The sequence below is a fragment of the Canis lupus genome, chromosome 9, assembly GCF_048164855.1.
Source record: "Canis lupus baileyi chromosome 9, mCanLup2.hap1, whole genome shotgun sequence".
NCBI classification, from domain to species: Eukaryota; Metazoa; Chordata; class Mammalia; order Carnivora; family Canidae; genus Canis; species Canis lupus.
Genome location: NC_132846.1, coordinates 40,866,092 through 40,892,899, shown reverse-complemented (window position 1 = coordinate 40,892,899; position 26,808 = coordinate 40,866,092). Strand labels below are relative to the sequence as shown.

Below are 26,808 nucleotides of genomic sequence, written 5' to 3'. Positions count from 1 at the left end.
TGTAGCTTTCCCCACTGCTTGTTGGTTCACTGTGGCCTCGATGGGAGGAGGTGTCTGAAGGTGGAACTCGAGCCAGATACCTGTAGTCACTAACACCCAGGGGCTGGAACCTTGCACGCAGGACACTGGCAGGCCACGAGCAGTCTTCAATAACTCCTAACACTGGACGACATCCTGAGGGAATTTTCTTGGTACCAATCACAAATGAGAGACGTCATGGAAAATGTTATTCTTTTATTATTTCAAGGAGGTAATACATAGCCCAATCCGCCAAAGCAATAGGGAATTAGAGGCAGCAACGGGCAGAGTTTTTGAGAAGAGCCTCATGCTGCATCTCTGAGCTGCTGTCGGCCCGCAGCCTATGGCTGCTTACCTGAAGGCCAGGTCAGCCACGCGGAGTTTGCTGTGACTGTAGCAGTGGACAGACGGCCCACCTCGACACCCCACTGCCCAAGAACGGGTTCCCCGTGAGCAGCAGAGGTCCTGACAGGCTGAGCAAACCGGGTGGCCCTCAGCCCTGCCTCAGCCAGGGTTCCATGGCTACTGCCTTAGCAGCAGCCAGCCTGTCTAGCACTTGATTTTATTTCTGTGAGCCTACAGTGGGCAGGATGTGAATAAATCCTGAGTCAAATTAAGGTGAAAGACTTAGTAGCGTTAATACTTGGGATGAGAGAAGACAACACTATCTTGGAGGGGGCGAGGCTGGGCATCTGATGGAAGAAAGATGGAAACACGCACAATGGCCACAGGCTGCAGGTGCTGCCTTGCGGACACGAGAGGGGTTTTTCACGGTACATGATGGGGTAGGGGAGGGCTGGGCACTGGGGCTGCTTCCTCGGGCACAGAATTGATAGAGGTTCATTTTCCACTCGTAATTGGCTTCCTGGGTTGAAGTCACCACTGTGGCTGAAGCAAATCCCACCCTTGCAGCCGAGAGGGCCCTGGGGAGAGGTGTGGCTCGGTCCTCCAGCGCGGAGCGGGAGAAGCTCATAACCCAGGGAGACCTTTCTCTCCCAGCTCCTTTCCCCTGCAAGTGACCAAGGTGGGAGGTGACAGCCTTGGGCATGTAGTGAAGTCCCAGCATGATTTTTTTCTGAGAATTCATTTTGATGGGACCAAAGTTCCCCCTCCCCCTTGGCACAGAGCAGACATGGGAGGGCACCTTCCTGGTGACTTAACGGTGGCGTGCAAGGGGGGATCCAGCAGTGACTCCTAGACACCATTCATTTCAATACGGCTGTCCCGGCTGGAGAGCTGGTGGCGAGGGGCCGCTTCTGCCCAGCATGCACTGTTCCCCAACAGCCCTGGTCAGGCCAGAGCCGGGTTCAGGTGCCGCACAGGCTGACAAGAGTTTTGGTTTTTCAGAAGTGGAAAGAATTTTTAAAAAACCACACCAATATGTTCTCCAAACCCAGAGCCATCAGTTTTGTTTTGTTTGACAAGAAAGGACAAGGGACCACAGCTCCATAGTGGCCAAGGCTTGTGCAGCACAGAATGCAGCATGTATCGAAATGTATACACCTTGGTCTGACTGGGGAGGTGGGCGAGCATGGAGCCACGGGGCCCTTGTCTTCTAGGCGGTGGCAGTCTCTGCTGGTGTCTCATCCTCATGCTCCTCAAAGCCCGGGACTGGCTTCTGCAGAAAGTGCATGGTGGCCTGGATCACCTTATCTGGTCCAATATTGTACACAGGGTGAGTGGGCTGCTGTAACGAGAAGGACACATGCTAGTTAGTCACCCCGGTGGTCCTTGGGAACATGCAAGCCTAGGAGCCACTGCAGGTGCTTGTAAGAATTTATCAGAAGAAGGACTCATCAGAGATACCTGGGAGATCTGTCACACAAGGCCCTGATGTTCAACGACAAGGTATTAGTAGAAACACTTAATGGTACACAGGACACAAAGGAATATTATGTCCCGTTTAAAAACATGCTTTCAGGGGTAGCCCGGGTGGCTCAGCAGTTTAGTGCCGCCTTCAGTCCGGGGCATGATCCTGGAGACCCGGGATTGAGTTCCACGTCAGGCTCCCTGCATGGAGCCTGCTTCTCCCTCTACCTATTCTCTGCCTCTCTCTCATGAATGAATAAAAATCTTTAAAAATAAATAAATAAAATAAATTAAAAAAATAAAAACAAATATTTAATGATAAGGGCAAATACTTATAACATATGAGGTAGAAAACAGTATGTACAATGTTATCCTAAATTTTTTTTTTAAGATTTTTAATTTATTTATTCATGAGAGACATACAGAGAGAGGCAGAGACACAGGCAGAGGGAGAAGCAGGCTCCATGCAGGGAACCCAATGCGGGACTCGATCCCGGGACTCCAGGATCACGCCCTGGCTGAAGGCAAACGCCCAACCGCTGAGGCACCTGGGCATCCTTTATCCTAGAATTTTTGAAAAATTTTTGATAGATGTGATTCACAGGTAGAAGTTGGACATCCACCCAAATAGGAACAGTGATACAATTGTTTTAAATTTTCTTAATTATACTTTTGTATATATTCCAATTATTAAAGCAATCACACCAGGTATTTACATCTGTAATCGGGAAAAAGGACCACAACCTTATGACACAGTAAAAGTGTCAGGCCATGCTTGAGTTGTTCCACCCTATCTACAGTATTCACAGAATAATTACATCACAGAAACCCCCAAAAAAACTTTAGGTCTAAGGCACAGTACAACTGGAAGCTAATATTGAGGACTGTTCCATTTTGGGCAAATGAAGAAGGGGACAGAATTGCTGGAGAAGTTTTTAAAACTTCTGTAAAAAAAAAAAAAACATTTTACATATTTATTTTATAGAGAGTGGGGGAGTGTGGAGGGGTGGGGGAGAAGACTCGGAGTTGAACACGGAGCCCATCATGGGCCTTGATCTCATGACCCTGAGATCGTGACCTGAGCCAAAAGCAAGAGTCCGACACTCAACTGACTGAACCACCAGGTGCCCCAAGGTTTTAAAACTTTTAAGAGAGAATACTATGAGCAACTTTATGCCAAAACATATAAAAGTACAGATAAACTGAATAACTCTAAAGAACAATACAAATTTTCAAAATTTACTCAAGAAGTTCTTTAAAATGTATATGAATAAATTAGATCAATAATACAGTTGCTTATTCTACTACCACCCTTCCTGCCTTAGGACACCAGGCCTACACGGCTTCTCGAGCAAGCGCTATCAAACCTACAAGAAACACATCATCTAACCTGTACAAATGTTCTCAAAGACTAAAAAAACAAAAAAGGCGGGTGGCAGGGAAGGAAGAGAAACTACTCATCTAATTTCACGAGGCTGTGATATTATCCTGAAATATGAACTGGAAAGAGCAATACAATAAAACAGAAATTTTAGATCAGTTTTTTTTATATCATATAAAAACTCCTAAATAAAAATGCTAGCCAAAAATATACTAGCAAGCCGAATCCAGCAATGTACTACACACATACTCACACTGTCCTATGACCAAGGGCTGATCCTGGGAATGTAAGGTTAATGTCAGAACATTTATTAACAAAAATACAGCAGGTTAAAGGAGAAAAATCAGGTGCAGAAAAAGCATTCAATAAAATTTAATATAGATTATGATGAAACAACACAACAACCTAGCAAACCAGGAAGGGAGGGTAAGTAACATCTTAACCTGATTGGAGGTATTTACCAAAACCCCCCAGTAAGGATCCTACCTCATAGTCAAATTGTAGACACCTTTTCATTACAACCAAAAGCAAATTAGGAATGTCCTCTATAACTACCTCTAGTCAACACTCTATGAGAGTCGTAGCCAACAAGGCAGGAACAAGAAATACAACCCTTAAGAATCAGAAAGAGGGAATCCCTGGGTGGCTCAGCGGTTTAGGCCTGCCTTTGGCCATGGTGTAATGCTGGAGTCCCAGGATCGAGTCCTGCGTCGGTCTCCCTGCACGGGGCCTGCTTCTCCCTCTGCCTGTGTCTCTGCCTCTCCCTCTGTCTCTCATGAATAAGTAAATAAAATCTTAAAAAAAAAAAAAAAAAAGAATCAGCAAGAGAGGGGCACCTGAATGGCTCAGTCAGTTCAGTGTTCAACTCTTGGTTTTGGCTCAGGTCATCACCTCAGGTCATGAGACTGTGCTCCATGTTGAGGTCTGCTTGAGGATTCTCTCTCACTCTCCTTCTGCCTCTCCCCCAACATGCACTCTCTCTAAATAAATATATATTTTTTAAAAGAATCAGAAAGAAAAAGGCAAACCTCCTCATCTAAAAATAATATCACATTCTAAAGAGAAAATCCAAGAGATTCTACAAACCATTACAACTACTAAGCAAGTTCAACAAGGTGGCTGGATACAAAAATTAAAATACAAAAAAAAAATTAAAATACAAGTATCATTTCTGTACATTAGTAACAACCAGTTATAAAATATAATGGAAAAAATATTCCAATCACAACAGACATGAAAACTATAAATTTCCTAGACCTAACTCTAACAAAAGATGTGCTAGTTTCTTATAGAGAAAATGATAAGAGACCATTCATTGAAGGACGTGTAAGATAATCTGAAAAATTGTGTTCACAAATGGAAAGCTTTAATACTGAAAAAGAAGTCAGTTCTCTCCCATGAATCTTAAATCCAATGCAAATTCCCATAAAAATTCCATTATATATAGTTTGTGCAACTTGATAAGCTGATTCTAAAATTCACAGGAAAAAGCAAAAAGCAAAGAACAGCGAGGCAATTTTGAAGAAAAAGAACAAACTGGATGGGACTTGCCTACCTGAATTTAAGATTTGCTTCAGATAGTGCAGACAGGACAACAGACCAAAGGAACAGAACAGAATCACGTCATATATAGAAACTTGGATACGTGACACACATGTGACACACATCAGTAGGAAAGTTATAAACTTCCATAAGTGGTGGTGCTGGTCAACTGGTCATCCACAGGGAAAAAGGATAAAATTACATCCAACCCTCACCACAGACAAAAATCAATTCCAAGAGAATTAGAAATCCAGATGGGAAAAGCAAAACTTTACACTGTTTGGAAGAAAATATATGTATGACCTCAGGGTAGGGAAAGATTTCTTAAGTACCCCTCCCATACCCTCTAAAACTAAAAAGGCAATAAAACTGTTCACTAAAAAATTAAAATCTCCTATTCAACGACAACAACAACAACAAAAACACTAAAAGAGAAAAGACAAGTCACGAACTGGAAGAGATTCACTACACCCACACCACAGACACAGGATGAGTATCAAGAACACACGGAGAACTCCTACAAACCTATAAGAAAAGGGCAAACGATTAAAATCGCAGATCAGCAAGAAAGACAATTCACAGAAGACAACACAAATGGTCAATGAACATTTGAAAAGATGCTTAACCTTACTAGGAATGGGGGAAATGCAAAAATAAAACTGAGGTACCATTTCCACGTATCAAATGGCAGAAGGGAAAAGTCGGACTATGGAGCAACTCCTCTGAGTGCTGCTGAGCAGAAAGTGACACACGCACGTGGGGCCACATCGGCTGGTCCAGTGAAGACGCAGGCGTGTGTTCTCTGCAACCCAGCAAGCCTCTGCTCCCGGGGAAACTAACAGAAGAAAGTACACCGCGACTCTGCAACAGCACGGGCTGAAAGCATCCCAACGTGAACCAACAGAAGGAAAATACACCGGGGTCCATCTGTGCACCGGGATGCCGCAGAGCTGTGGAAACGGACAAACCAGACACCTGCACGCACACAAACCTCCAAAGCCTAAGGGCCGGCGAGAGGAGCAGGCGCGGTAAGCGCTGCGGGAGATGCTCCCGGACAAGGCGTGAACGCCTACCTGCGCCTACCTGCCCTCTGTGCCGTTTAGGGACAGACACAGACACAGCCCGGGACGCACACAGACGTGGGCAGGTGCGCCACACGGCCGGGGACAAGGTTATGCCGGGGAGGGAGGGAGGCAGGGGGGCAAGCAGGGGAAAACGTCAGGACTTGAGAAGGCTGGGCGGTGGCCACTGCAATTCCCTCCGGCTGCGGGCGCGGCTGGGCACCTCCGCATGCGCCCGCGGCGCGGCTCTTCCTTCCCTGCGCACTGCAGGGTGGCGGCCTGCTCGCCCGCCGGGCGCGGACAGTCTCAGCGGGATTCGCGCCGCGGCCCGGGAGGGCTGTCTCCGGCGGCCGCCGGGCCCAGGCTGCGGGCGGCACCCACCGGCCTGCCCCCCCCCCCCCGGGCCTGACAGCCCTGGGGGGCAGCAGGAGACAGGTCGGACACACGTTCCGAACCGTGCGGCGCGCAGGCCGGGCACAGAGCGGCGCCGGGGCACGCACTGCGGGGCGCCCGCGTCCGCCGGGAAGCCCGAAGCCTGGGCAGCTTCTCCGGAGAGATGCGCGCGGGAGGCGCGTGGAAGCCCCGCTCGGACGGCCTAGCCGCAGGGCTGGGTCCCGAGGCAGGGAGGAGGGCGGACCGGCGCCCCCACCTGGAGCCCCACGTTTGCCCAGAGGCGTTCGCCCCCGCGGGAGCTCCTGGGGAAGGCTGCAGATCCTGGACGGGTGGGCGCGGTGCGCGGGCAGTTCCCCGGGGCGCAGTGGCTGCTCTGCTCTCCCGGTAAGCGCCCCCGTGCCAGGACACCCGGGAGAGGGGTGTCAAGGCCCCCATCCCGCCTTACCAGAGCATTTTCCGGCACACCCAGGACCACATCGTGCAACATGGCTCCGCTGCCGAAGTGCTGGGCTATGGACAGGCCACTCAGGCAGTAGCACGTGTGGTAGAAGTCCCGAGACCTGCAAGGACAGGGCGGCTCTGAGAGGTGCTCCTCCGCTCCCCACAAACCCCACAGAGATCCAGGCCCAGGGTGCGCTCCCGCCTCCCACGGGCCCGGCAGCATTCCTCAGGGCCCATCCTTCAGGCCTGCCGCACAGCCCCAGGGCCCCTTCAGCTGTCTTCCGGAAAGGGCTCTCCACCGTAGGGAAGAACTACTAAATAACTACAATTTAGTAATTAGAGTGCTAAATATATATTATATATATTACTATATATATATTGCTAAATTACTATAGTTCTCCAAAAGACCACCAAAATGCATAGAAATGGGCCAAATTCTTCCCGATAAACTGCTCGGACTGACCTTGAGCTGGGCCAGGCCCTGGAAGTTGACAGTGGCAGGGTGTGTGCACACCCAGTAGCAAGAGAGGGGCACGGGGCCTAATCTGATTTCCCTTTTCTTTGTCCGTGGGGCCTAAAGATTTAATCTACGCTGCAGTGGTTGCGGTGATTATAATTTCTGTTGACAACACTCAAGGGCTTTAAAATCCTGTAACCTGTTCTATTTAAATTAGTTTAAAAGAAAAAAGGAGGAAAGAAAGGCTACCCACCTGGCAGTCTGTATACCTACCTGGAAAGAGGGGTGAATGGAAGCTGGGGGAAAAGACGGTCACAGGGGATGCCAGGATGGCACTAGGAGATGCCCCCACTGGGGTGCTTTACACTAGTACTAAGCAGCTGGATGGAAAGGGACTCCCCCCACTGCCCACACACTCTCCCGGCTTTTAAAGCTCATCCACTATTGCCCTTGGCTCTGAACACGCCTGACTGGCATCCCTCTCCCCCTTCCTGATCCCCCGAGAGAAGCCACTCACTTGCCAGGTTTATCCAGAAGCCCCCCAGCGGGACACTGGCAGCACATAAGGATGTACTCCTGCAGGGCCTGCTGATGAAACATCCAGTGGCTCATGCTGAGGGCAGGGTCGCCTGCAGAAAGGCAAAGGATCAGGGCGGGCCAAGGCCTAGGCAACATCCAGCACGGTGTCAATGACATCTTTGTATTTTATTACCCATTGGGGACAGTTAAGGTTTCCCTCTATTCTTCTGGATTAATTTTGAAAATTACATTCTTGGGACACTTAATACCTTCATCAAGTCCTATGATATGTCTCTCCTGACCTCTGACTTGAGTCAAAGAGCAGCAGTGCAGAGTGGCACCTTAGCTGGAGCCCTTACCATGGATGTCCATCCTAAACTACATCCCTGTCAGGTGTGAGCCGGATGGCTAGCTCCGCCTTCCAGACCCACCCTGCTACTGCTCCTGACTCCTTACTCTGGACTGTGGCTTTTTTTTTTTTTTTTTTTTAAGATTTTATTTATTTATTTGGGGCTGGGGGAGAAAAAGAGAGAGAGAAAGAGAGTGAGCGTGGGGGGGGGAGGCAGACTCTGTGCTGAGCACAGAACACAATGCAGGGCTCAATCCCATGACCCTGAGATCATGAACCAAAATCTGAGCCGAAACCAAGTGTGGGATGCTCAACCACTCGGGCACCCTATGCCACCCTGGGCTTCTCAAGACACTTCCTCTAGCACATCTCTGACTCTAATTGACTAAGAGAACTCTCCACAGGGGCGATGTCTGTTCCTTCTACTTTTCTCAGCCTCAACTTAATTCATCTCTTAAGGCCATCCTCCAATTTTTATCTTGACTCAAAAACTTTTCCTAAGAAGCATTACTAGTCACTGCCAGGATTCCTGCATCATATAATATGGTAGCAGGAGCAGAACCTGGTAATTCTGGTAATAATACTAACATAGGAAGCAAGTAGGCCTCCTCATCTGAAGCTGCATCAGTATGGGCAGAGAATTCTGTGGGCCGCACAGTTCTCGAGTGCAGAGGAGGGCATCTGCAAAAGCATTTACATGGGAGTTGTTTTTTAAAAAATACACGTGTGTTAGTCCTGGGTCAATTTTATACTTTGATACCTGGCCTACTACAAACATAGCAAATGTTCTGTAAATACCTTATTAAAAGCTAATTTTTCCTTTTCCAGTCTTTTTTATTTCTACATATTTTTCTTTACAGTTATTATAATTTTATATTTTCCATTTAATACTATAGACACACGTTTTTCTATGCTATAATCATCCTGTTGATTTTTCCTTTGTGATTTCTTCTATAAAGAGGCACATTCAATAGGTATAGGGACTTTGGGGAAGTGATGAAAATTCTAAAATTGACTAGGGTCATGGTTGCACAACTCTGTGACTACACTAAAAACCGCCGAATTGTATGTTTTAAATAAGTGAATTGTATGGTATGTGAATTATACCTCAAGAAAGCTATTCTTTTTAGAGTAAATATATTAAACTTTAGGATAATTGCATTAAACATCTGTTCAAAATACACTTTTATTCTGTATCCTATAAGAAATAAAAGACTATTATTGTAAGGTAAGTGCCAGCCTATCACTAAAATCGGAATCTGAGAAGAAACTGCTGTGTTTGTTATTAGACAGATTACAGAGTAGGTCAGTTACTTGCTGTATTGCTGAAGTCTACAAGCTCAAAGTTCACAAACTCAACAAGGAGCTTCCCAGGATTTTGGAATTTGCACAGCAGCATACATAATCACAGCTGAATGCAGACATGATTACTGAGTGCTGACTGCACTGGAATCAGCCTTCTAAATCCTTCGTACCCCTCCCTTAAATTACAAATCCCCATCATCATGTCATTTTGCATTTCAAAGATTCCTTTTCTCTAAGAAATCAAAAGTTTTCCTAAACAGCAACTGATGGGTATAGCACATGTAGCTCAATTTCACAAACGGAAAAATCCAGGCCTGCAGCATGTCTCAGAGAATATATAGGCAACCAGTAACTGTCAATCCAAACACAAGCTCACAGGCCTACTGCTCCACAGAAACCAAATAACTCACTAATTTGGTCTGCATTTTATATTTTGAAAATCTTAATCATTTGTCCTTCTATTCCACTACTGTCCTCTACACATGTATGGCAGTGACCTGCGTGGAATTACTGACAGCCACTTGCCGAGTGAGGTAGGACGGGGTTTGTGTGCTGCTGTGTATCGGGCTCTTGTTATCTCTCTAGCTCACAATATGATCATTGCCTTTAAATAAATGTATTTGGTCACTTACTGAGATAAAAGTTGTAATGCACATGGTGAAGAAAAAAGCAGAATATAGTACAGAAGGAAAAAAAATCCAATACATAAGTCTCCCTCCCTTCATCACTCATCTTTCTCCCAAAGCTGCCCATTGTTAAAGGGGTCTTGCTCGCTTCCAGGAAAAGCTGTGGGGATGTCAGCCCATGTGCACACAGACCACACTTTTTAAAGATTTTATTTATTCATGAGAGACACAGAGAGAGAGAGGCAGAGACATAGGCAGAGGGAGAAGCAGGCTCCATGCAGGGAGCCCGATGTGGGACTTGATCCCGGGTCTCCAGGATCACGCCCTGGGCTAAAGGCAGAAGCTCAACCACTGAGCCACCCAGGCATCCCCAGACCACACTTTTTACACTTTAGGTTGGGTTCTGGAGAGTTTTCCAGATTAGCCCATTGTATGCAACCATGGTGTAGAGAAATCATAATTTATTTAACTATTAACATTAAAAAAAATGCTTTTGTTTACTAGAGAGAAAGAGAGCATGTGAGCGAACATGGTGGGGACGGCTGAGGGAGAGGAAGAAGCAGACTCCCTGCTGAGCAGGGAGCCCCAATGAGGGGATCCTGATCCCAGGACCCCCGGATCATGACCTGAGCCAAAACAGATGCTTAACTGCCTTTTAATAAGCAGCTGGGTGTTTGCCATTAACACTTCACCTCAATACACAACCTTTGCTACTATCTCTGCAGGTAAATTCCTGACAGTGCACTTGCCTGGTTTAAGTAATTTAAACAAGTCTCCAAACTACCCTCTGAAAACTGAAATAGCTATTTACACCCACACTGACAGTACAAACGTGCCTATTTTTCCCATACTCTTCCCAACACTGGGCATCAAGTTTTCTCATCTCTGCCAATGTGACAGTAAAAATGACTAGTGTCCCCCGATTGTATTTGCATGTCTTTCACCATGATTTTGTTTCATTCAGGCCCTCTGTGGCGGTTGCATGCAAGGCTCTGATACCGGTGTAGGTGGTGATTGGTTATCATAAAGCCAGTCATTTACTCTTGCTGTTCTTTGTTTCCTCACCTGTAAAATGGGGGTCACAACAGTACCTATTTCATGACATTGTTCTGAAGATCAAATGAGAAAATACATATGAAGGGCTCCGAACAGTCCCAGGCTGATGAGACTGGGCGGCTGGCAAGTCTCGGCACCTAGAGGAGGGCAGTGGTAGCAGGGGTAACAACACCCAGAGTTCTTGTCCTGCCTGTTCTGAATCTGCCTGCGTTTCAGTGGGGTTGTTCATCTGTTTCTTAGTGATTTGTATGAGTCTCTCAGATTAATGAAATCAGCCCTTTGTCACAAATGATTTTTCCCACCTTTTTTTTTTTTTAAAGATTTATTTATTTATTTATGATAGACAGAGAGAGAGAGAGAGAGAAGCAGAGACACAGGCAGAGGGAGAAGCAGGCTCCATCCCGGGAGCCTGACGTGGGATTCGATCCTGGGTCTCCAGGACTGCGCCCTGGGCCAAAGGCAGGCGCCAAACCGCTGCGCCACCCAGGGATCCCTTTTCCCACCTTTCTACTTGTTTTGTTTATAGAATTTCTCCTCTTTTGTAAAATAATTTTTCTTTATGCAAGAAATTTAAATTCATTGTAGAAAACCAGAAAATACAAATAAAAAAGAAAACAAGTCTCACCTCCATTTCACAACCCAGATACCTTCTAGTAATTTTCTGAAGTCAACTCTTCAATAAAAATGGAATTACATGGGTGCCTGGGTGGCTCAGTCAACTAAGCATCCAATTATTGATTTGGCTCACAACATGATCTCAGGGCCATGAGATGGAGCACCACGTTGGGCTCGTCACTGGGTGTGGAATCTGCTTAAGATTTTCTCTCCCCATTCCCCCACCCCCTCTTGCACTCTTTCTCTCTCTCTCTCTCTCAAAAAAAAAAATGGAATTATATATATATATATATATATACACACACTGCTTTGAAACCTTTGATCATAATATATTATGAATATCTTTCTACACATTGTCCCCTTCTGACTTCTAATGTCAGTATTATACCCACAGCTCAAGACACTTCCCTTCTTCCTTTCTCACTATTGCTGAGAAGCAGGTGAGCCTCAAGCCCAATACAGGCTTTCTCCCAGGCAGTGAAGAAAGCTGCAAGACCCAAGATCCACAGGCAATCTTTTCCACAAAGTTCTGATGCGATTAGTCCTTCAGAACTTGTGGTACAATAAACAAAAGGTCAACCAGGGCCCCTCCTTGAAGACACGGGCAGGTAGGGGTCCTGTTACAACTCTCCTGGATTTTCCTGGCAATTGCATAAGGACTGCATCTCATCCCTACCCGGGGCAGGTTTGTGAAAGGCTGATCATTTTATCAGGGGCTTGACCTCACCAGTTCCAGATAAAGAAATCATTAAGACCCCAATTTTTTTTTTTTTTTTTTTTTTGCTTTGAAAATATTAGACCCTTCAGAGATTTCTTGACTTCTCTATGACAGTGATCAAGCCAGAGGCCACGCAGGCTCCAGAGTCAGGGGAATGATCTATTTTAATGCCCAGAGACTGAAGGCCCAGCGGCCCCAGGCAAGGGAGTCCAGGCAGACTAAGACTGGGAGAATGGGAACACAGGGCAGAGGTTCTGCTGACTTCAAGTCACTATCCAAAGTGGCCACAACTCAAGTGAAATGAAGAAAGTAAGGAAAAGGGGCTCAGAAAGAACAGCCAAAGAAGAAAAAAAAAAAAAAAGCAGGGGGTGGTGGTACTGGCAGGGCAGTAGGGAAGAATCTGATCTTCCACATTTGAGCAACTAATTACCCAGTTACTAAGTCCAAAGCAAACCTTCCCTCTGGGCCAAGGGATCTTACTCCAAGAAGAGATCAGGACCCAGCGGGACAGCTGTGACTTGCCCTCTCCCACTGGTTTTCTCAGAGACACCCTGCTCTCACGTAAAATAAACAAGAAAGATGATTCAGGAGTCAGCAGGCAACCGGAGAGCTCGAGAGATCATAAGGGAAGGCTCGCAGAAGTTTTGCTTGCTCTCTAAATGCTCTGGTTTTGCATTCCCACTTGAGGCTCCGCAGAAATGAACACGGGTCTGCCCACTTCAGGCGTACGGGGGAACAAACTGGCATTTAGGACTCTTTACTGGATTTAAGATACAACATCTCTAATGGCAGCAGCTATAAAATCAGTCAGAGTGGTGGACCTTCTCCCCATGGGTTCTGTTTCTTGCCCGCTTCTGCAACTGTCTTTTCGGTCACTATTGTGACCGTAACATGCACAATGTGGGTTTTCAGTTCCGAAATGACTGATACAGAACTCTGCACTGGAAACTGTGGCTTCACACCCAGCTGAGGTGGCAGTCACCATGGGGCCCAGGACACGTGCCCACTTCCTCCTGGCCTCAGCCAGTTTGGAGCAGCAACTGTAACTCGACTGAACCACTGGAATTAAATCTTGGTCTGCACATGCCCACCTGAGGCAGGAGGTTCCATACCAGGCACTCAAAATCCAGGACAGACAGGGCTCATCCCCACCCCTCCACAGAGCACTCTGGCTTCCTGACTTGGTTAGCAGCCACGGGAAATCGCCCGGTCCCTGCCAACAGCCCCAGGTTCACCTTGAGCACGCAGTGCGTGGTGCAGCAGGGGCAGGAGCCTCATCCTGCCAACAGGCCCCCCTCATCTTGAGCACTGCAGTGCATGGTGCAGCCCCATCCTGCCAACAGACCAGCCCCCCCCGCCCCCTTGCCTCACCTTGAGCATGCAGTGCACGGTGCAGCAGGGGCAGGAGCCCCGCCTGCCAGAAGGAGTAGCAGCCGTCCACCAGCTTGTTGCAGCGGCCCTGAAATCCACCTTCGAAGCGCATCTGCCGGCTGGTCACCCATTGCTGAGAATGACAGAGACAAGGGAAAGGCAGCTAAGTTCCCATCTCTTGGCTTCTCGGCACATGGAGTCCCAGTGCATTGGCTGTTCCTTCCTTCCCCTCGCTTCCACAGACGCAGAGCAGAGCACTTGAGCTGGACCCTTTCGGGGAACCAGTGTTGATCTCTGCTCTGTGCCTAACAGACACCTAACCTCCTCTTCCCGGGTTTCAGGTAGGTTCTGGTGTTGACAGAATAAAGGGGCCAAGTTGGCCTGTCTCCCAATAAACAGGGCTTAACTAGGAAATATAAGGCCAGCCCACCAGTGTCCCCACTCAGGGAAGTTTATTAAAGGCAGATAAATGGAATTTTGTCTTACATCTCATCAGATGATCTCAAACTATTCCTGACTTTGACCTGACACCTGGAGAAATCCATCCAAGGTTTCTTAGCAAGTCACTTGCAGGACTGGAAGCAGAAGCCATTATCCCAGCCACCAATGATGGCTCTGTCCAGCGGACGCTCTAGCCGCTCCCCTTCTCCAGGGGAACCTGGCTGGCTAACAGAAGAAAATCTTTCACTCTGACCCTGTAAAATGGCTCTTGATGTCCCTCAGCAGTCACCCACAATGCTGCCCTTCCCTGCTTATCTCCGAGTCTCCTAAACACACACTGCTACCAAGATCAAGATAGCTGTGGGTTTGGCCTCCAGGAATGAGCAGAACCAACTGGCTGAGAAGATAACACCATCTCCGTTTCCCTCCCGGGCAGTTCCAGCCACCAGCCATGGACTTTCAGAACTGAAAGGTACGGGGTAGGGCATCCCCTTGCCCCAGGTTCTTACTACACTGAGTTTCTGAAAAGAACCACCAAGGATCCTTTAAGGAATTGGGAGTCGGGGGGCAGCCTGCCTTTCAGTTAGCAGTTGTAGAGTTTAGATTATATCCCTGTTCAAGGCAACACTTACCTATAAGAGTAAAGTCCCAAACTCTGAGAAGAAACACATAAACACTAGACTGCAGGTGCAGGCACTAATATATCCCCAGTGAGTCTTCAATGAGCCAGTGCTTTAGGGATGACACCATTTAATGAAAGTAGGTGAAGCATCACTCAAGAAAAGAGAAAACAGGTACTACAGTGGGGAGTCCATTCTTCATATTTATTTACCTTACAGACTAAGGTTTGGGTCCCCTCCCTCCCAGACTAATAGTTTTTAAGTCAGACTAAATAATTTTCTCCAATGCCTAAGCCCATGGGTTTATTCAGTTTCCCTCGGCTACATGAATTCATAAAATCCTTCAGACATGGTCCTAGTTCTCCCAAAGCAAATGGAGGGGAGAGAGTGTTTTGGGTAAGAAGGATACTGGCATTTATTGAGCACCTACTATATGCCAGGCTGATTTATAGATGTTCTTTCCTTTTACCTTCGGAGTCCAGAGTGCTAACCTCTCCTTTAACCATCAGAAAGCTATCGTCTATACTTTATAGAGAAGAAAAAAAATTGCAGCTAAAACAGACAAATTTCCTAAGTCATATAGCTAGGAAGTAGTAGAGACAGGGCTCAAGTCTAGAATACTGCCACCATAACTGAGGCTTCTGCTAATATATTCCTTATTTCTACCTGGGAAATGGGACTATTTCATGCCTTACTGGTGATCTTATTTTTATTTTTTTTTAAGATTTTATTTATTTATTCATGAGAGACACACAGAGAGAGAGAGGCAGAGACACAGGCAGTGGGAGAAGCAGGCTCCATGCAGGGAGCCCAATGTGGAACTCCATCCTGGGACTTCAGGATCACGCCCTGGGCCAAAGGCAGGTGCTAAACTACTGAGCCACCCAGGGATCCCAGGTGATCTTATTTTGTAAGGTCTAACAAACTCCAAGTCTAGTGCACAAAGTTGGCCATTTCAACATGACCCTTCAAGGAAAGTATACTATAGGAGGCTTCCTAAGGATGAGGACAAAATACTGCTGGTTGTGTATCTACAGAGTATAAAACAGAAACTTTCTTGGAAGCTCATGATGGGTCTCATGACAGTTCCTATGATGAGAGATGACATCTGCACTTGGGGAGAGGAGATGAATTTCAATTGCAGCTGATTTTCTTCCCAGAAGACGGTGGCACTGGGTGTGTGTATGTTCATACACTAGGCCTCTGATGATAACTTAAGTTGTAAATCAGTAATCGAGTGACTCCCTGGAGCTAACAGCTTTCTGAATTCACTTTCAATATTCATCAGGAACTTAGAGTCCAAAGAGAAATGCCTGCGCTACCTTCTCAATGCAACCACCCTACTCTGCCCAGCTCACTTAAATATAGTCACTAAATGTTCACATACTGTGGTTGGTAATAAAAGCTTGGCTTCAACAGGCCTGAGAGCCCTTGTCGTGATGTTTTCTCTTAGGAGATTCTTTCTAAGACACATGAGGGCTTCTAAAGAGACTGAAGCTGTAGTCTTGGAAGTAGGAAGAAGGTACTCTGGCTCATGCCAAATGTGTGAGGGACTAAAGAAGACTGTGGAGTTGGCCTAACATGTTACAGAGAGTTCAGAGCGGAAAGATGGAAAGGCAGGAAGAGCCAAGACCGAGAATAGGTTTACTACTCCCACTTTCTCAGAACAGTGCTGAGCACCCCAATTTATGTGCTGTGAAAAGCTTTACTAAAGGGCATTTAATTTGTGAGCTCAGGACAGGGACTCATGGGCCCTTCCCACAGCCAAATGGTCTCAAACCCTGTGAATCTGAGCAGTCACATCACCAAGGGCCCGGGGCCTGAGAGGCTAAGGGGGCAACAGACACTTACCAATAAGCTCTTCAAGTTCAAGTAACGCTCCTTCTTGAGGATGACCAGTGCAGCCAGACCACAGAAAGTGTAGCCACCATGGGCTTCCATCCCTGGCACCCCACCAATTCCACCTTCCCAATTCTGACACCTAGGAGGAGATTGAGAAGAGAAGATTGAGTGGTTTGTGTCAACCAATGAGCAGCCGGCTGGAGAGGTGGGCACAAGTGCAGAACCACCCTGGATGGCAGAAAATGAGTTTGCTCAGGTCACAACATGAACCATCACAACTAGGAATGAAAAGATGTCAGCTAATTAACTTTTGGAAATGCCTTCCCCGCCCCCCCCCAAAAAAAGGAGAGGGGCACTCATAAATAGTAGACTTATGTAACAAACATAGTACTTCAAATCTTCACTTTTAGGGAAAAAGTTACAAAATCATACGCACAGTAGGACAACCACAGGTTAGGTTAGAATAACATTGAAAAATAATTGCTAATTGTAGTTATCTTTTAGGCAGGTCTATTGCTGATAGTTTTTACTTTTCTCTATTTTTTTAAAAAGATTTTATTTATTTATTCATGAGAGAGAGAGAGAGAGAGGCAGAAACACAGGCAGAGGGAGAAGCAGGATCCACGCAGGGAGCCTGATGTGGAACTCGATTCTGGGTCTCCAGGATCATGCCCTGGGCTGAAGGTGGTGCCAAACCGCTGGGCCACCAGGGCTGCCCACTTTTCTCTATTTTTAAAAAGCTTCTATAATGAACATAAATACCCTTATTCCTATAAAAAATAAACTTATCTTTAAAATTATCACTTCCTATGTATTCAAATTACTAATTTATTATTTGAATAATAACTATTATGATTATTTGGGGTTATACTCTATATTAATCGTATATTCTCTAGTCATAAAAACACACCTAATCTTTGGACCAGCAATATAGGATCACTTCTAGGAATTATCCTACAAAAAAAGTAAAAATGTATTCAAATATCAGATTACAAGAACGTTTACTGCATTCTCACTTATAACAGTGAAATATTAGAAACAACTCAGGAGCTCAAGAGTCAGGGACTGGTTATATGTTATGGCATATTGTACAACAGAAAACTACTCATTTAAAATGATGCTATGAAATATATTTAAAGATGTTCCAAATATATTACTTTAAAAAGTTAGAAAGTGATAATGTACTATATAATTTTTCTGGAATTCTAGAAAGATATACACCAGAAGAGTGGTTGGTGGTAGATGATAAGTGGTTTGGATGTTCTTCTTTTTGCTTGCCTATAACAAATGGTTTATCTGTGAAATAAAGAAATTTCCTTTTTAGTATATTTTCATACAACAATGTAGGACTTTACTTCCAGTGATCTCCAAGTATGTATACGGAGTCGTACTCTGCAGGCGTGTCTGCCTCACGGTCTAGAGTACAGGTGCACAGGTGGATGAGCACTTGCTCCCAGAGTGGGGAGAACTTCCAGATGGAAGAGAAATGCAGCAGTAAGACTGTCCGTCTTCCAGGCACCTTTCCCTAGAGGCCTGGCACCTTGGTAACTCACAGGCCTTTTTCAGGTCAGTCCCCGGGCCCAGGGACATCACAGTGCAGAGGGCCAAGTCACAAATTGGCAACCATTCCCTGCACAGACGCTTCAGCGCCTCTGTCTCAAAACCTTGCTGCCACCCAAGTGGGGAGTTTTCCTTCCTTCACATTCAGCAGCGTGGAACATAGGAATAGCTCAAGTGTGAAGAGCTTGATGAGTGAAGAACATGCCAGGGACCTCTTCACATTTTTCTTAGTCTTAACTTTTCTTAACTCATCTTTCAAGAAATTTTTTGAGTTAAAAAGAAACCCAGATAGTGTTAGAGAATAAATAATGAGAAGTTAATCTTCTGCCCACCCTAGTCCCCTCTCACCAGCAGTGACCACTGTCAGTTTCTACGCATCCGCCTTTCTCTACACACACACATACACACACACACACACACAAATGTGAATGCACGCAATTTACATTCCACCTTTCCTCCCTTTTATATGCATGGGAGCAATTTTAATAATTGTAAATCAGTAAATTTAGTAAAATTATTTGGGAGGGACTTCCAGTTAAACCTAACAGATTGAGCACAAGAGCCCAGTAAAATGAAAAGAAAGGAATTTAAAAAGGGATAAATCTACAAGGGTAAAGAACATAGGAGAAGATATGAACACAGATAGGAGATAACGAAATTTCGAAAGCCAGTAAAGAGATAAGAAGTAACGGACTTAAGAGATTAGAGAAACCTACACCAGCCCCAGTTTCTCACCAGAAACTGAGCAGCAGGAGGCAACAGACAGCAAGATGATGTGCTCTGGTGGAAGGCCCAGGGTGAGAGCAGGAGGGAGGCACCACACTGAGCAGGGGACTATGTGAGAATCTATAATCTGAACACAAACACCACCACCACCCACCACCCACCACCCCTTTTCCTCCTAGTATTTCACAAAGCTGGCTACCAACTTCATACACCAACCAGGAATCTGGAAGATTCTCTCAAGGGAAGCTGATAAGCCCAAGGGAAAAACCCCATTGGGGTAAAAGGCTGAATCCTAGCCCACTCTGGCACACAAAACTCTCCATTAGCTTTTTAGCACTTGGCTCCTAAATACAAACACCAGACATTTTAGCAGTCTCTAATACAAAAGAGAGAGACCGGAACAGACACACAAAAAGAAGCTGGAGAAGCAGACTTTTTAGATAAAGTATTATATGAAATAAAAATATAAAATATGCCTGAAACAAGAAATAAAAAAGTATTTCTTTTATAAATGAGGATAAAATAAGCTCTGGAAAATTTAAAATAGGTTGCTGAAATAAAAACTCAACAGAAGGATTAGAAAATAAAAGGTAGGGGAATCTCCCAGAAGTACAAATAAGGACTATAAGAGTTAAAAAAAAAAAAAAAAAAAAGGCAAAATAATTTGAAAAATCAGAAGACCACTCCTACTTATACAAGGTGATAAAAAGAGCAAACACAGAAAATAAAGGGAGAGGAGTTATCAAAGCAATAATAAAGATTCTTGGAACTAAAGTATACGCAATTCCAGATTGAAGACACCGCTGAGTACAAAAAAGAAAGAGAGAGAGAAAGAAAAGAAAAAAAAGAAAGAAAAAAATATATATATATCCCTACCACGGTTCATCAGCATGAAGTTTCCAAACAGCAAGAATAAAGATTCCAAAAACTTCTAGGGAGGGGGATAAGGTGGGGCAGAGAAAAAGAGAAATAAAAACATACAATGGATTGGGAATACAATGGCATTGGGAGGCAGTGGTTACGATAATAGGTTTTGGCCATTTAAATTCCTTGCATTTCAGCTTAATATCAAATTCAGTATCCCACCATTTGACATGCAAGGAAACTATGGCATGGAGAAGTGAAATAACTGGTCCAAAGCTATTAAATGACAAAACTAAGATTCAAACCCAAGGAGTCAGAGTTCCATGTCTAGTAAGTGCCTAACAAACCAATCCTCCTCGGGATACTAGCCATACACTCTGGACAAAACACATGGAAACAACTTCCTAAGGGTTCAGTAGACTGAAAAAAAGGCAGGCAGATTTTAGCGAGTATTTAAAAGTTGGAGCAGACAACAGCAGGAGACGGTCTCTTCCCTCCCCCACCCTATATTTGTCTTCCCATTTTGCCCTGAGGATGGATGCCACCCAGTGGTGGCATAGGGGTCAGTGGAGGGCAGTTGAAACTAATAGAAAGCCCATCATTTTTCTGGTAAGACAGAAACTGAGGAGGAATACCAGAAAAAAGAGTCAGGGAAGGAAAACCCCAAATTCCGTGTTTAAACTTCACTGTGATGTCTCTGACTCCTGATCACACATGCACTGGGCAAACCAAAAGCAGCTTCTGACCAATCAAAGAGCTGAACCACTGCTCAGTGTAGGTGCCTCAATCAGCAGTTTGGGTCTAATCAAGTTGATCGCTGCTAGACAAAGCTATCAACATTCCTTTTTTTTTTTTTTTTAAGATTGATTGATTGATTGATTGATTCATTCATTCATTCATGAGACACACACAGGGAGAGACAGAGACACAAGCAGAGGGAGAGGCAGGCTCCCTGTGGGGAGCCCGATGCAGGATCATGACCTGAGCCAAAGGCAGACGCTCAACTACTGAGCCACCCAGGCATCCCAAAGCTATCAATAACATTCTTTAGAGCAATCTAACAGAATCCAGTCTCTACACCATGACTCCACAATGTCTAAAATACAATCCAATAATTACTTGACATATGTAGGATCAGGAAAATGTGACATGCCAGACATGCCAACTCCAAGATACCCAGATGTGGAAATAACCATACAAGAATTTTAAAGCAGATATTATAACTATATATTTACCTCAGGGAAATGGAAAAAAATACACTTGTAATGATGGAAATCTTAACTGAGAAAACAGAAAGTATAAAAAAGAACTAAACCCAGGCAGGTTAGCTCAAAAGCCTATACTCTCAATCTCTGAACTATAGCTACCTTACTAGTGAGTATTACATACCAGGTCTTCAGTAAATGTTGGTTTTTATGATTATTATCAGCCTTTTTCACAATGACACTCAGAGCCAAAAGATAATGGAGGTATGCTAAAAAATTCTGAAGGAATACAGTTTATACAGTTTTCAATTTAGAAATCTCTAACCAAGTAAAATCTCAATCAAGTGTGAGACTAGAATATGTAATATGCACATTCTTAGAAATGTATCTCCTAAGTGCTCTCTTTTGGGATCTACTGGAGTATGTGTTTCATTAGAATGAGTAAATAAGCCAAGAAAAAGGAGGGCAGGGCCTTCAACAAAGGAGAGAAGTGAAGTGAATTTCAGGCTGAAAGGAAGCTTCTGGATGCCTGCTGTGCAGCAAGCTGAGAGCAATCTGTCCATACTGAAGCAGGAGGGCAGAGTGCTCCAGGAAGGAGAACTCAAAATACACACACACACACACACACACACACACACAAGAACTGATACATTACCTAAAGTGTTTCACTGTATTGAGAGTGATTTTACAGCTCTGGTAGAAAATTTGGGAATGAATTCATGATTTATATATTTTTAAAAAGAGGTAATGATTAACTCCAGGAAAATAAATATTATATAGGAAAGTAAATATGATCATAGTTTACCATCTGATTTATCTGTAAATTACATTTTCATAGTAATAAGTACTACTTGGTAAGAATAAAAATGTAACAAAAAAATACAGCTTGGATATCATTCCATAATAGGACATACAAATCTACTATACTTTTTTTTTAAATCCTGAGATACTTGAAGCATCTAGGGAAGTACAGCAAATAATTTATAGAGTGTACATGTATGTACCACCTAGCTTTAATTTAGTCATATACACTTCAGGTCTTTCTTTGATCTCAAAGAAAGGAACCATTACAGATACAGTTGAAGTCTCCTGTGGAGAAGGGTAGACATCTCCTGATTTCATTTCCTCTGCTCTCCCCCAGGAAGTAACTACCATCCTGAATTTGGTGTTTATCCTTCCCATGCATGTTTTTATATTACCACATGTGATTTTTTCCCCATAAATAATACAGAATTATTGTACATGTTTTCAAATTTTAAGTGTGCTAATCTGCATGTTTTCACATCCTTTATTTTACCTCAGTGTTGTTTTTGAGATTTATCCATACTGATACATGTAGCTCTGGTTCACCCATTTTAACTGCTATTTTATTATACCTTAGCTTGCTTCTCCATCTTGTGCTTATGAACATTTAACGTGTTTCTGTGCTTACAAACAAGGCGTATGTTTGTCTCTTTCATGCATGTGGGTGAGCTTCTGTAGGAGTGGGATTATTGGGTCATTAGCAAGGGCATCTTTAAGGTATTACCAAATTGCTCTCCAAAGTGGTTAAATCCACTTCGATGCCCACAAGTACTGCTTGCCCAAGGTTTTGATCCTTGCCGATCTATACAATAATACAACACTGCACAAAGTTTGGAAAAAAGAAAACTTTTAACATATTTTTGAAACACACAATGCTACAACCCCAATCCATCTCTTGTAATTTTATATTCTCTTCCATTCCTTTTTCATTTTCTTTATTTTTACGGAATCTTGACCACCTGCTTTCTAAGAGGCCGGGACATATCCCAGCACCTCTCACCTTGCTATCCATTCGGCAGTGCCCTCAAAGAGGTCTGGAGTGATGATGTTGGTCAGAGAAGCTACGGAGGCAGCACAGTATGCACTTCTGGAAGGGGTGGAAACAGAGGGAGACAGAGTTAAACTTTAAGGAAGACCTGATATAAGGTTCACTGAACTTCTCAGGCAGATTGCTCTCTGCCTGGTAAGCTGTAATCACCTCCTGTCCTCACTCCTGGCACATGGTCAGTCCTCCTGGGTCTCCAACTGAGAGGTTTGACATTCTATTTGGATAGAGTTGCTCACAGCGTGGCTTCAGTGAAAGAACATGACATTCTAGTCTCCCTACCTCCACATGGTCAAATCTACATCAGAGGAGATAACAACCATATCAATTCATATCCAAGGTGAATTTAGCTCTTCTTTCAAAGGCCAATAATGATTCCCAAACTTCCATGGTGTCATTCGGGTATTTCTGATATGTTCATTCACTCAGATGTCAGTAATATTTCAAACCCAGGATTTCTGTTTATGGCATGGACACATTATAGGTTAACTATATATTTTTTTTTTCTGCAACAGTCACTCCAACGCAGGGCTCTAGACCCTCATGTCTGCTTAATCCAGATGAGAGGGACAGGAATAGATAAGTCTACTCAGATACTTTCCTTAGGCCTTTAGAAGAAGAAAGGGCTTTGATTTCAAGCATCCCACCAGTACATGTATACACACACACACACACACATACACACACACTTAAATGAAAAAGAAAGAGAACATCTTTTTTTTTTATTTTTTTAATGTTAGCCTACTTGATTTGGAATAATTCTTGCCATTCCATCCTGCCAGCCATAATTCTTCTCAGGACACGTTTTATTTCAGCTTCTCCCTCTTTTATGTAATATATCTACAAACTGTGTTTTCTTTCCTTCTATGCCCCTTTCAAATATCCAGCATCTCAGCTCCATTTTACAATGAAGACAAAAACTGTCTGTTCTGATTCTGTTTACAAATCCTTTTTCTAAGGGCTCCTAAGGAATATAAAAGGGAGGAAAGAGAAGAGTCCAGTTTCCATATCTTTCAACATGGACATCATACTAAGCCAAACTTACAAGGTATTCCACAGAAATCTCTGCGGAAGCTGCAAGTGTTATTATCCTACCAGCCTTTTTTTTTTTTTTTTTTTAAGATTTTTTTAATTTATTTATGATAGTCACAGAGAGAGAGAGAGGGGCAGAGACACAGGCAGAGGGAGAAGCAGGCTCCATGCACCGGGAGCCTGACGTGGGATTCGATCCCGGGACTCCAGGATCGCGCCCTGGGCCAAAGGCAGGCGCCAAACCGCTGCGCCACCCAGGGATCCCCCTACCAGCCTTTTCATCAGCCTGCTCACACTGGCCAAGGCACAGCAGAGGCTGAGTTAGTCCAGCAGGCATCAGAAGCATGCAAGAGGCCTACATGCCAAACATTATCATCAACCACAAGCTAACTTCAGAGGTCTGATCTAATTTCTTTCAGGTTTTGAGCCTCTCATAGGGGTTCCACAGTATTTGCTCTTGAACCTTAATGTAACCTCTGAGGTAGGGAGGCAGCCAACAATGTAGCCTGCCTCTCCCTAATGGGAGAACTGAGACATCATGCCAGAAGCCTCAAGTCCTAGATCTCACACGGAAATGGGGAGGGAACAAAACACACCTTTTTCATGCAGTTTCTTCCTCTCTCTATCCATCTACTCATCACATCTCTCAAATCTGTTCACTACTCTCCATTGTCTCTGCTGTCCCCCAAATCCAAGTCACTATTACCAGGATCAACTTCCTGACTGGTCTTCCTCCCTTCAGCCCTGAAACCAGAGGACTTTTACTATAACATGCCAATCTATTACTACCACTGGAGAAGTTCTAATAAAAATACAAATCAGACCACATCACTATCTACTTAAAACTGGTCCGTGGCCTCCCACTGCTCTTAAACTCCCTACTTCTTAAGGAGATTTCAGGACCCCTCAAGTCTGGTCCCAGACTGTCCTTCCAGCTTCACTTCTACTGCCTATGAGGCCCTCTATACTTCAGCAACACGAAACTGCTTTCTTGGACATACTCTACACCCTGTCACCTCAACTTTAGCAAATGCTGGCTCTCTGTCTAGCCCCCTACCCTCACAGAACGCTCCAGGTTATACAATCTAGATTAGGAGGTCAGTAATAAATAATTACTGCTTTCCTGAGAACTGAGAAAGAATGGCACTTGCCAGGAATTCACTGCAATCTGATCACTGGCAGCACGCCGGTGCCATAAACCCTTGAACAAACTTATCCCGGAAACAATTAGGAATTGTGACAGACAGGAAAGATCGAGAGACCACTCTGTCTAACTCAGAATGAGACATACTAGCCTCCAGCTGCCCGAATGTAACCCCCCCCATTCCTCGCCCCCCCCGCCCCCCATCACTGCTGCTTCTCTCCTGGTCAAACCCACTCAACAAGCACTCTGGAGTCCTGGCTGACACTTTCAGGCAAAGGACAATGAAATACCAAGCAAGAAATGATGGAATTGGGATACTTGAAACCAGGCAAAGCAAGTAAGTGTTAGTGTCTCTGATCCTATGCAAATAAAAAGCATGGCTAGAATGGAGCACATTACCAGAGGAGCTTAGGTACAGGTAACATGGCTGCAGGACTCTTTGGTGGAACAGATACATTTTACTAGAGAAGTTTTCTAGCATTTGTCTAGCAGATATAAATAAGACCACAGGGGGAAAAAAAAACTCGCGCTGGAACTAATAAGTTAGAGAATAATCACATCTGAAAAAGGTATGTGATACAATGCTAAAACAATCTGGCTTTTGCCTACTAATGTCAAAAGTTTTTAAAAGCTAATTTTTGAGATTGTGCATATTCAGTTGGACTATCTTAGAACAGAAATGAAAATATAGTGCCTGTGGGGGGTGGGGGACACTTTTAACTTTTTCCTTAAGAAAGGTCAACACAATACTGCTTTTCTTCATTAGTTATATTGGTTTTGCTGGCATTTACAGGGTTAAAAATGAGACAACAGGCCCCAAATGGAGTCACTTATGCTAAGCCCCACCTCACCAAACTGATACTTAATCACAGTTTCAGCTCCCTAGAAATGAAATCTTAAACCAGTTAATCAGGAATCACCTGATCAGCACTGGTTAGGTCATGTGCCTGCTAGAATCCGGCTGCACCCTAAAGGAAAGTAACCTTGCAATAACTGACCCACTTGGTTTGCTGAGTATAACTTCCTTGCTCCGGCTCCTTTCTGCCTACAAAAGTCTCTTCATTTTGTGTAGCTCCTGGGAGTACCTTTCTATCTCCTGGGTTAGATGCTGCTGATTTGAACAGATTTTTGCTCAAACTCTTACATTTGTAAAATTTGCCTCAGTTTACATTTTAACAATGTAGCAGATTGTTAAAATTTTAAGAGATATTGGGATATTATGATATAATAAAAATACATATGTGGTTTTCTCCCAGATTCCTGGTACAGGGCTCCTAAAATCCTTGGAATGGGATGAGCACTGGGTGTTATACTATATGTTGGCAAATTGAATTTAAATTAAAAAAAATGAATATTCAGGCACAATGCATGCAGTATAATCAAATAAAATATGAACTACCAAAAAAAAAAAAAAAAAAAAAAAAAAACCACCCTTGGAATTTCCTGAGTGACTGGGTGATAGGAGAGTCTTTTTTTTTTTTTTTTTAATTTATTTATGATAGGCACACAGTGAGAGAGAGAGAGGCAGAGACACAGGCAGAGGGAGAAGCAGGCTCCATGCACAGGGAGCCCGATGTGGGATTCGATCCCGGGTCTCCAGGATCGCGCCCTGGGTCAAAGGCAGGCGCCAAACCGCTGCGCCACCCAGGGATCCCGATAGGAGAGTCTTTAGTTATTCAGAACAAGCCCAGGTCAAGCACACCTGCATTATGCTAATGAGCTGACTCCTGGAGGATGGGCTGCTTGCTGAAGGGATGGACCACATGATTAGAGGGTTGGAACTTCTAGACCCACTCTCCTGAGGGGAGAGGCTGCAGAATGACTGAATTACCAATGGCCAGTGATTTCATCAATCATGACTCTA

The 26,808-nt window shown here is 44.4% G+C and overlaps 1 protein-coding gene across 2 annotated transcripts in view; it reads right to left on the bottom strand.

Moving 5' to 3' along the window:
- Window positions 1-219: 219 nt before the first annotated feature.
- FNTB (farnesyltransferase, CAAX box, subunit beta) overlaps window positions 220-26,808 on the bottom strand; it is a 64,642-nt gene continuing 38,053 nt past the window's right edge. For both annotated transcript variants that reach the window (XM_072838935.1, XM_072838933.1), the window contains 6 exons: window positions 22,724-22,810; window positions 16,574-16,703; window positions 13,662-13,794; window positions 7,620-7,731; window positions 6,650-6,764; window positions 220-1,705 (listed from right to left, as the gene is read on the bottom strand). In XM_072838935.1, the coding sequence (XP_072695036.1) occupies window positions 1,574-1,705; window positions 6,650-6,764; window positions 7,620-7,731; window positions 13,662-13,794; window positions 16,574-16,703; window positions 22,724-22,810 (709 nt within the window). In that variant the 3' untranslated portion in view covers window positions 220-1,573. The remainder of the gene's footprint in view (window positions 1,706-6,649; window positions 6,765-7,619; window positions 7,732-13,661; window positions 13,795-16,573; window positions 16,704-22,723; window positions 22,811-26,808) is intronic.